Source organism: Vigna angularis, chromosome 2 (genome assembly GCF_016808095.1).
Source record: "Vigna angularis cultivar LongXiaoDou No.4 chromosome 2, ASM1680809v1, whole genome shotgun sequence".
NCBI lineage: Eukaryota > Viridiplantae > Streptophyta > Magnoliopsida > Fabales > Fabaceae > Vigna > Vigna angularis.
The window spans coordinates 4,593,471-4,603,880 of NC_068971.1; the positions used below are offsets into that span (position 1 = coordinate 4,593,471).

General features: G+C 35.0%; 2 protein-coding genes across 4 annotated transcripts; one reads left to right on the forward strand and one right to left on the reverse strand.

The window, feature by feature from the left end:
• Positions 1 to 823: 823 nt before the first annotated feature.
• On the forward strand, positions 824 to 4,652 carry LOC108326777 (binding partner of ACD11 1). 3 transcript variants are annotated; one of them, XM_017560331.2, is made up of 5 exons: positions 824 to 979; positions 1,621 to 1,791; positions 2,325 to 2,400; positions 2,796 to 2,912; positions 3,961 to 4,652. In XM_017560331.2, exons 2-5 carry the CDS (start codon positions 1,676 to 1,678, stop codon positions 4,417 to 4,419), a joined length of 768 nt encoding a protein of 255 aa, XP_017415820.1. In that variant the 5' UTR covers positions 824 to 979; positions 1,621 to 1,675; the 3' UTR covers positions 4,420 to 4,652. The 3 variants fall into 3 exon arrangements, with proteins under 3 accessions (XP_017415820.1, XP_017415822.1, XP_017415821.1); XM_017560333.2 differs by lacking the exon at positions 824 to 979 and adding an exon at positions 1,005 to 1,543; XM_017560332.2 differs by lacking the exon at positions 824 to 979 and adding an exon at positions 1,005 to 1,513.
• Positions 4,653 to 7,892: 3,240 nt separating this feature from the next.
• Positions 7,893 to 9,906, reverse strand: LOC108327863 (uncharacterized protein At3g28850). The gene is made up of 2 exons (XM_017561586.2): positions 9,690 to 9,906; positions 7,893 to 9,565 (listed from the first exon to the last, which is right to left on the reverse strand). Exon 2 carries the CDS (start codon positions 9,519 to 9,521, stop codon positions 8,166 to 8,168), a length of 1,356 nt encoding a protein of 451 aa, XP_017417075.1. The 5' UTR covers positions 9,522 to 9,565; positions 9,690 to 9,906; the 3' UTR covers positions 7,893 to 8,165.
• Positions 9,907 to 10,410: the final 504 nt, after the last annotated feature.

Below are 10,410 nucleotides of genomic sequence, written 5' to 3' on the forward strand. Positions count from 1 at the left end.
ATTATAAGGAGATCTCGACCTACTATAAGAACACTAAGAAACTTAAATATTTTATATTTTTATTTCTTTTTAAATTTTAATGGTTTTAGTTTCAATTATATAAAAGGTTAATTCAAAATTAATTTTTGTCCAATTCAAATAAATACTTGTAATACACAATAAATGTATAAGTATTCACTCATGAAAACACATATACTCCATCTGGGAAAGGTGGTGCCTAGATCCATTCTTTATAAGCACCACTTGAATGATATCTCCTATCTTTTTTCAATAATTCTCTCTAATTTATAGTGCTTCTTTTTCCACTCCATAACAAACTGTGTAAGATATAGAAAAATAACATTTAATAATTTGTAATTGGTAATAATTTCAAATAACATGGGACCAAAATAGTATATAACTTTATCAGCCAAGAAGTAGGGATTGTATAATAATTTAATTTTTTAAAAAGTAAATTTGGAATTCTCCAAAGAAAAAATTAAATTCAAATGGAAGAAAGGGGTTTACATTTTTTTTTTTATGAAAAAGGCATAACTTTTGCATTAAATAAAACTATTTCCTAGAGATAACTCACAAGACTAAAAGCAGCCTAAAAGCTATCTTTTTACCTCCCACTTCACTTTTGCATTAATCTTTGCCACCTACCAACCCTGTCACTGTAATTCAGTTTCACACTAATAATAAATCTAGAAGAAATCAATGGCGCAAACTTTATCACTCACGCTCTTAGGACAGCAATAAGTATTACGCGCCAGTTGAATTGAGAAAATACTAACAATCCACGTACTCTATTGCATGTATAATCAACCAACGAGAATGCTACACAAGACAAATGTCAGGCGCGTGAGATTGCACAAATTATCATTTTCCATTGCTCTAATCACAAAACCAAACAATTCCACTTTGGATTCATTATCTGCTGACATTCTCTCTCTCTCTAAACTTTCCCCTGCTTCAGTTCGCCGACAACAACTGTAAGGTAAAACATATAACCATTTTCAATCTCTTTCTGGTATTTGGTTTATAGTTTTCTTCAAGTACTTTTGTTTTCTCGTATTGATGTTGTCTTTTTTTCGATTGTTTTGTTTTAGTTTATTGTTCTGTCTCTTTTGTGGATCAAATCAGTGTTTTTTTCAATTGCGGTGGTGGTGATTCCATATCCAGTTTAACATTATAGAATTTGATTGAGTTGGATTGGTTTCCATTGTTTGCTTGAGGGTGAAAAAAATTATGTCTTTTGTTGATGGGCAGTCTTCATTCTCATTTGTGTTTTAAAATAATAAATAAAACAATTGAAATGATAGTCATGTGATCTGTGGTATAGTTCTGCGTTAAAATTGTGGCTGATATCTGTCGAGGACCACCAAATATTTTGAAATTTACAATCTCTTGATAGATAATGTATGCTACTGAATTATAGATAATGTTTTCTATCATTTAGTGTAGTTTTGCTTATCTTCATTGTTTGTTCTACCAATGCATGGCCTTGTTGATGGAGAGATCAAAGGGAAAGGCAAGCCTGTTCCCACTACCAGTTTCTGAAGTTACATCAATTATCCTTACATCTTTTCCTCTATAAAGTAGTCAGTCAATTTTTTTTACTTGGTTTACTTTCTGCAGATTTGTTGAACCTGCTCCTACTTTTTCCCTTTTGAGATTGAGTCACTTGACAAGTATGTATACTGACGGTTATACTGCTCTAGTTACAAACTTATCTCCAAGAGCAACAGAGAACGATGTACACAATTTTTTTGCTTATTGTGGTCTAATTGAGCATGTTGAAATAATAAGGTAATGTTACTTTTGCTGGTAAATTTCTGGGTATCAAAATTGAACCTTTTCATAGGATAGATGATATGATCTACGAGCCCCTCACTCAGATTAGCATGGTGGACTATAAACATAATGAATCAGAATCTTCATTTTCCTTTTGGTGATTGTGCTTCACCCATACTACTATCTAATCTCTCCCAGCACCAATGTAAATATTTGAGACAAGTCATAAGAAAATGCGACAGATGTAGAAAATCAAGTCTTGATCAGTATGTTACATAGGAGTCTCTGGCTTAGGTAATTGAAGGACATTCAAAATTCTGTTGTTTTGAGTGTGTATTCTGTGTTCCTAATCACTCAATAATAACAATTGGCATGCTTGGATTGAATACTTCAAAGATGTTACGTTATTTCACAGTATAGTTCTGCAGAAAGATTTATACTTGCAAGTTGCAGAGCCTAAAGGATAGCATTGTTTGGCGACTTTGTAGTTACAATATCAAGGTTTCTTAGAAACAATATGAATAATAGTTCTTTTTGTCGTGATACAGATCTGATGACAATGCATCTACTGCATATGTGACTTATCGGGATGCCTATGCACTTGAAACTGCACTATTGCTAAATGTAAGTTACTTATTTATTCTCTTACTTGCTTACCCCTTCTTGTAGGATATCATGGATTGACATAACATACAACGAGTTCCTTCATCTGTTTCTCACAATTTTGTTTCGAGATGTTTTCAACTTCAGAATGTAGATAATGATGACAATCACTGTTGCATCATGTTCTTTTATTAACACAGTTCAAGAAAGGATGATAAAAAGTAATAATTTATGAAATTTCCATTGCATTAGAGGAAATTTGTTACTGAAATACTGTATTACTTGAATCTCTTTTAAATCAAATTCATCTTCTGATGTTGCAGAAATTAATTTATCAGTGGTGGCATTGTTAATTTGTTCTCACTTGAATATTGTTTGTTAATAATACCTACATATTTGGTTCAATGTTGTTTCAGGGATCAATGATATTGGACCAATGTATATTCATTTCACGCTATGAAGCTTACGTAAATGACTATGATGATTGGGGTAGTCATGTATCAAAGCCTGAACACAGTATTACAATCTCACAAGTATGCCTCAAATCCTCAGAATCGCCTGTTTCTTTTAGTTAGACCAAACTGACAGAAGTTTTTTTTTTTATGCCTATTCATAAAAATTCATAAACAATGATGTACATTTCAGGTTATTTTTTAGGAAAATGTTTTTTTAACAACTTTTTTTGACAACTTTTTTTACGACAGTCTATGTGGTAGTGGTAGCTTCTGATTGGTCCATTTCAAATATACGGATCAATAAAATAGTGACACATAATCTATTGTAAAAAAGTTGTTAACATATCATGGTCCTATTTTTTATCCTTTGGTTTACGCATGAAAAACTATTTATTATGAAAAATAATTAGCAGTTATTTGAAACTTGGGGAGTGACAGTCTTTATTTTTCTGCAATATGGTTCAGTATCAATTGTGGGGAATTTATGGTCTATTGTGTTCACAGAAAAGTTTTCTGCTGTTATTTTTTATGTTTTCAATCACCTTTTATTCTATGTTTCTGAAGGAGAACATGAAATAAAGTGAAAAAGAGACCCTTTTTTTGTAATTTTTAGTGAAATCCTTAAACCAAATAGGAATTTATATTTTGGAAAATTGGATTTTCTCATAACTTACTAGTATGTTATGTCTCCTAGAGGCTTTTATGCAACTGAGATCCATGACTATGTCTCAGTACCTGGAAATTTGTGGCTTGCCTTTCATGCACTAAAGAATATAGTGCTTCTAACATATTTTGATTTGTGTTCTTGCATTTATTTCCTTCTCATCCTTAGTAGTAACTTACTTAATGGTATGGTCATCTATTTTAGTTAATAGTCGATAGAATTTGTTAACTCCATGAGTTTAGTGAGGTAAGTTTTATGCACTTTGAAGTTGGCTTACGAATTTCTATCTTGATGTATCACTTCATGTTACATATTACCTTAATTCATCATTAAAAGAATCTGGTAGAAAAACCCAACTTATCCTAAAACTTCACAACAATCCACCTCTATAAATGGTAAAAAGTGGCTTGCGTGGTTGCTGTTTGAGGTCAAGAATTGATTAACGGTTGTTTTCATTGACAGGATGATCGCATGGATAAGTTTGTTTCTTCCCCTGGAGAAGCACTAACTCTGGCTCAGGTGGTTGTCAAAACAATGGTGGCTAAGGGCTATGTGTTGGGAAAAGATGCATTTGTCATGGCAAAAGCTTTTGATGAATCTCATAATGTGTCGTCTACAGCATCATCAAAGGTTGCTGAACTCAGCAATAAAATTGGCTTGACTGATTCCATTAATTCAGGCATTGAAACTTTTAAATCTGTGGATGAGAAGTATCATGTCACAGACTTCACCAAATCAGCCGCAACAGTCACAGGGACAACAGCTATAGTTGTTGCATCAGTTACCGGTAAAGCTGCTGTGGCAGCTGGAAATGCTATAGCCAACAGTAGGTACTTTGCCAAAGGTGCTCTTTGGGTTTCAGATATGTTGACACGTGCAGCCAAAGCAACTGCTGATTTGGGTCAGAGTGAAAAGAAATGAAACTCCAAACAAAAACTGCTGCGTTATATGTTGAGTCCTTGGACACAAACAAATAGCATCATTTGTTTGTTGATACTGTATTATAAGGCACGAACTTGCTTTACATGTGTGGCTACTCATCTGGTGCAAATGTTCATATCAGTAGTTTTTAAGAATCCATGGTAAGAAGCCACTTATATATGTGTATCGTTTTACAAAATATGACAGTTTTAAATTTTAAGCGCCAACTTTCATATCAAGGTGCAAAACTTATATGAAGGGAATGGTTTAGATGGATTAATTGTGGTGGAAATAGTATTTTCTTAAAGGCTCTCTTAAATAGCTAATGGTAACGCTTCTGACTAAATAAAATTGCTTGCATGTGATTTGGAGATGCGAGTCACACCCATTTAATATGATCATAGATTATAGATAAAAGGTGATGAAAGATTACAAAAAGGTACTTCTATTTATACTAGAGATGTTAAATAACAAGGTAAGTCTCAACTATTGCTTAATTCCTATTTATGTGCACATCTAAAGTGATGTAACAATGAGCTTGTGTTAGCGTTCAAACATGTCATTAATACTATGTTTGGTATCATTGAAGGTGTCTTCTTGTTTTACCACATTTGTTATAAATAAAAAAAAGAATTGAAGTTACTCAGAAAAGAAAGGGATTACTGTAATAAGGAAGGCACTTCAAACCAGATGCTGTGCAGGAAAGATGCAAAATAGGCATTGCTTGGCTTCCTCCATAAAAAATAATTAATTTATGGTGTCAGAAGATTTGTTGCATCAACATCTTTTCACGTTGTCTTCAACCCACGGTTGTTACAATCAAAACATAAGTAACCAACAATTTACATTATAACATGTGAACTACTTTCTAATATTTGTATGCAGTGATTGATTCCCTGCCAACTTCACTGTTATGTTTTTAAAGGCATCCTAGCCAGCATACATTGCAAACAATTTATCATTCTCTCTATGCGACTCAACTACTGTTTTGCGTAGTCGACTTACTTTGGTCTAATAATAATAACTTACATGCACTGATGTCAATTATTTAAATGCTAATTATTTAAATGTACTATTTCTTGCTGGTCCTGATACCGTGTCAGTAGGAAAATGTAACCACATTTATCCATTCTTTTCATTTTTTGTTAAAAGTACACATTGATTACATATCTTATGTATCGTTGATCAGGGATTGGCTTGTTGCTTGGGTTTGGTGAATGGGTACTGTCAAAGTGTGTCTCCTCCTTTTCTATTCCTACGACAATCTGCCAGTTGCAATACTTTATATACCATCAAAGTCGGGTAGTGGTTGGTTGGTTTCTTTTTCATACATGGACTCTTTTCTTTACGGTGAAACTTTTTCACTCATATTATAAGCTATTAGATATATAACTTCTCTGTCTAAAAGGTAAGCGAGTTTTACTATGATAAACTCACTATGTAAATTTTCATGCCAATCTCTAAATAAGGTCATGTAAGAGATGATATTAATGTGAATTATAACTGGTTCGGGTATAGGGTCAAACGATTTCTACAAACCTTCACAATTTCCTTCAAAATCGTTTGGGACACTATATTTTCGTTTTATCAACACCTTTGCTCCAACCGACTAGAGGATCATGTCAAAGGTACTTTGATGCTTAAGTCACTAAACAATCTGGGGTCAGAGTAATAGTCTTAAATGTACAATAAATATGATCTCCTACCTCTTACTTATGACTTTTATTTATAATTTTCGAGATGAGCTTGAGATCAATAAAACCTTAATTACCATCCAATTTCAGTCTATTACACTTAATCAATATTTTCATTTAACTTTGCTTTTAAGAGGAATTGATTACTAAGGTAGGCCGGTCCTTCTTGGATGATCCATCCGGACCAGACTGTCAAAATTTTGTTTTGTTCCTAGTATCTTACGCCTTTAAACCGTTCAATTTCTTCTTATCTTCTTGGGCCATCCGACCCTACAGTACAATAACATTTTACATATATTGAGGTCTCAAAATCCTTCCATCATTTGTTATTATATGAAAAATTTTCATGCCAATCTAGTACTACACCTTTTTGTGACGATGCATTGATCCTTGTTAAATGAAAAACTGTTTGTAGCTGTAGGGGTCAGTAACAATGTTAGGTGATTTCTATGAAATCATAAGAAAATTAATGTTATAGTTTGTGTATTCTACATCTAACATTGCTCTCCACATAAATAAGCTATCTGCATTTACAACAATTTCAGCACTGTAGTTGTCATCTACCTCTTACCTAAGTGTGTTGCGATCTTGATTGGACGGCAAGGGACGTGTAGCTTATCTTGGTTTTCTTGCATCTATGGCCATTGATTTGCATTATATGAGGATGATTAAAAGGACATAAGTAGGTAAGGAAAAAAAAAATCTTTGCTTCCTTGGCACAGATCATTTGTATGGTGCTAGCGTTCCTAGCGGTGCATTCTTTTGTAAATGGCACCACATGGATTACTATTAGTGAACCAATGAATTATATTAATTATTTCACATAATAGGGTGTCTCAAATATGGCAACGCCCCGTAATGAACAACCAAGAAAAAGTCTGAATGCCCTTTCACCATTTTCCACAGCTTCTTTGGAGATATGCTGTGATGAAACCTCAAGTCAAAATTGGTGTTCCTTGTTGTCTTTTATGTTTTGGACCATCTGGACCATGCAGTGTCATTTTCTTGCACAAATTATTAGATTTCATAGCAATGCTCTTAAATTCCTTTATATTAATGCTCTCAAATTTATTATAAAAAAACCCGTTAAGAAAAGTATTTCTCTTTGGTGTTTGATGGTATAAGTTGATGGATTAGTCTCTTGTAGGAATATTCTTGAAAGCCAAAAACCAATCCTCTAACTTAATGGCTGAGAAGAATAAAAGAAAGAAACATATAACTGTCTTTTGCTTTTGAAACTTTAATTTCAAAGGAACTTTATATTTTCAACTGTTAAAGTAGGTTTTAAAAGAAATCGTCTACTAGGTTGTGATAAGTTCACATGTAAATATAGTGCTTTTCCATCCAGAGAAGCATGATTTGACTCAATCGCAAGCCTCTTTCCAAAGTTGACCTATACTATGTCCTCCTAACATGATATTTTATGCCCCCACTAAAATGTGCATGAATGCTTTAGAAAACAATCACTTCAAAACAAATATAAAAATAAGCCATTAAAGCAGAGAACGAATAGATTTTATCAGTAACCAATCAATTTTAAAATGAGGGACTAGAAAAGATGTGCTAGCCATCCACGTTCTTCAATAGTGAAGTGGTCAAAATTTGATAGAAAAAGATGAGAAGCATGACAACTGCATTGAGCTCACAAACCTCATACCCTCAAGTGCATTTGGTTCAACTCTAGGCTTGAAAAGCTTCAGAGCCTACCATGAAATAACTTGCAAACATTACATCTTCAAATTTGTAAAGACAAATCATGAAGGGAAAGAATGCAAACGATACCAATCAACTTTATAATTCTCTTCTGCATTTCTTCTTGACTTTGCAAGAAAGGCAATGGTATACAAAAGGGAAAATGAAAAGTATACTCTATGTAGCAAACTACACTGATTATGCAGAGGGAGTGATGTGAACACGTTATTCACTCCTCACTAATATCCAACACAAAGACTTTACTGTACAACAAAATTTCACAAAGTACAAAATGCCCTTAGGAATAAGACTCAAAATTTTGTTTCAGTACCTCTTGGAAGTATCTCCCGGAAATGGGAACTAGCAGCAACAAATGGGGCAACGAATCAGTCCATTTTCATTGCAATCAGGGCAACGCTGGAATCCATACTCCCCCACCTCACCATCAACATACTCTTCTTCATTTTCATCACCTTCATAGTAAATTTTACAACTTCCAGAACAGGTTTCACAGGGAACAAACCTTATATCCCCACAAGCCTCACACACTCCCCCTCCATCACATCCAACACTGTCCTCAATATTCTCACAATAACCCAAAAGCTTCTCAAGCTTTCCATCCTCATGAAGCCTCTGAATTTCCTCAACTCCACCAATGTGATTCTTCCCAACAAACACCCTTGGCAATCCCAAACCACCATACCCTTCACCCAGTAACTCTCTAAGCTCCTCCTTGAACCCTGAGTGCATAGACACGTCCCTCTCATCCACCCTCACTCCTAATCCCTTCAGAATCAATTTCACTTGGCAACAATCCTCATAAGTCTTTCGCACGCCGCGTAAGCTAGTGAAGTACAACACCACCTTATCTTTCCCACACGGATCATCAACCTTCAAATCATCCACAAAAACATCATCACCTTTTGTTTTATTTTCCTCAAATAGGGACCACTTCGTAGTCCCATGAATATCTTCATCACCCGGTGCCGGTCGAAGGTGGAAAGGACTGTCTGGAGAGAGTTGTTGCAAGGACTTTCTGAACGAAGAAATCATTTCAGGGTCAAAGTCTGAGATTGCAGGAGTGAGTTTTGATTCCTCCTCAGTCATCAGAAGCCACATGGGTTTTGGAGAAGCAACAACACTCATTTTGGGTGGATCAACCTCACCAACGTCATCACCATTGACATCAAAGGTGAAGCTCCGGAAGTGACTCGGAGAACGGAAAGGGGTGGTGTCTTCAAGGCCTTCCATTAGTTCCCATGTGTTGATTGTCTCAGGCTCACCTGGTGGTGTTCTAATTGGGGTCTTGGGAAAAACTTTCGGCAACTTCTGTTCAATCATGCTAGACCAAGTTTTGGCCTCAATCAACCCCATTGAGAACTCTTTTCTTTTCTCTTTCTCCAATTCCTCACTCTTCTCTTTCGCCTCCGGCCTATGGACAAAGCTATCACTATCAAACCTGAAACTTTCGGCATTACCAACCTTACCATTGGAAAGCCTGAAATCGTGATCACAATTCCCAGCGAAACTGTGAGTTGGAGCGGGAGAATTGAGTTTTAGAGTGCCCAATGTCGTGGAAGTGAGTGCCACAACATGATAGCTATCACCTTGTTCCTGAGGTGGATGGTGAACATGCATTGAGTAGCTTCTGGGAGCAGGAGAATAAGGAGCATTGCAACGCCGACATCGCTTTTGCTTTGAACTCGCACAACCCATGATCACTACCAAGCCCCCCAAAACATTTCCACCTCTTCCTTTGCCTACAACAAAACAAAAACACAGCTTCTCCTGCTTTAGTTACACATTGCTCGGAGATACGAGGAAAAGAAATAAGTGTCAGGAATCAGTTAGAAAAAACGAAAAAGATAACAAAGGACGAACTACCTTTGCGTTGGGTGGATATTCAAATTGGTTGAACAGAAGATGAAGAAGAAGAAATGGAATTGCTTTTTAGATTTGGAGCTCAAATACACACAAGGGGTGGGCCAAGTTGCGTAAATGGAGGGAGAAAAGTAGGGAAAAGAAAGTGTTTTTATATACACAGGGACCAAACTAAAGGAACCACTCGGTTGCGTACAACTCACCATGTATGTTCAAATCGAAAATCGTATTCTTCTAACTATATAGGTACCCCAAATGTTCCTACCTTACTATGATCGATCGAGTTTCCAATATAACTAACAAAATACTCTCATTATGATGAATAGACCAATCATCAAACTCATAATCATGATTTATCGGTAAGGATATAACAGATAATGTATTAATAATTCTTATATTTGGCTTCCGACTTGCAAAATCATTGAATAAATTAGTTGGTATTTTAGAAGAAAAAACCCAATCTTCCGTTTCAAAATATAATTAAGCGTCCATGAACTTCAGTTAATTAACTACATTACATTTAAAGGGAAAAATATTTGTTAGAGGCTTCAATTTAATACTAAATTGCTAAATCATTGCGTACCAAAATAAGTTAATAATTGTATGACAAACAAGAATCATGTCCCCTTATGGAACTGGAAAATTTACGCAATTGAACACGCTTACACGACAAATTTTAATGTATCTTTAAGAATAATACCTAATGATTTAGATTTTACTCACA

Coding starts and splice junctions, on each gene's coding strand:
- LOC108326777 (XM_017560331.2), top strand. CDS start 1,676: ATGTATACTGACGGTTATACTGCTCTAGTTACAAACTTATCTCCAAGA. Junction 1,792..2,324: donor GAGCATGTTGAAATAATAAG/GTAATGTTACTT, acceptor GTCGTGATACAG/ATCTGATGACAATGCATCTA. Junction 2,913..3,960: donor ACAGTATTACAATCTCACAA/GTATGCCTCAAA, acceptor TTTCATTGACAG/GATGATCGCATGGATAAGTT.
- LOC108327863 (XM_017561586.2), bottom strand. CDS start 9,521: ATGGGTTGTGCGAGTTCAAAGCAAAAGCGATGTCGGCGTTGCAATGCT.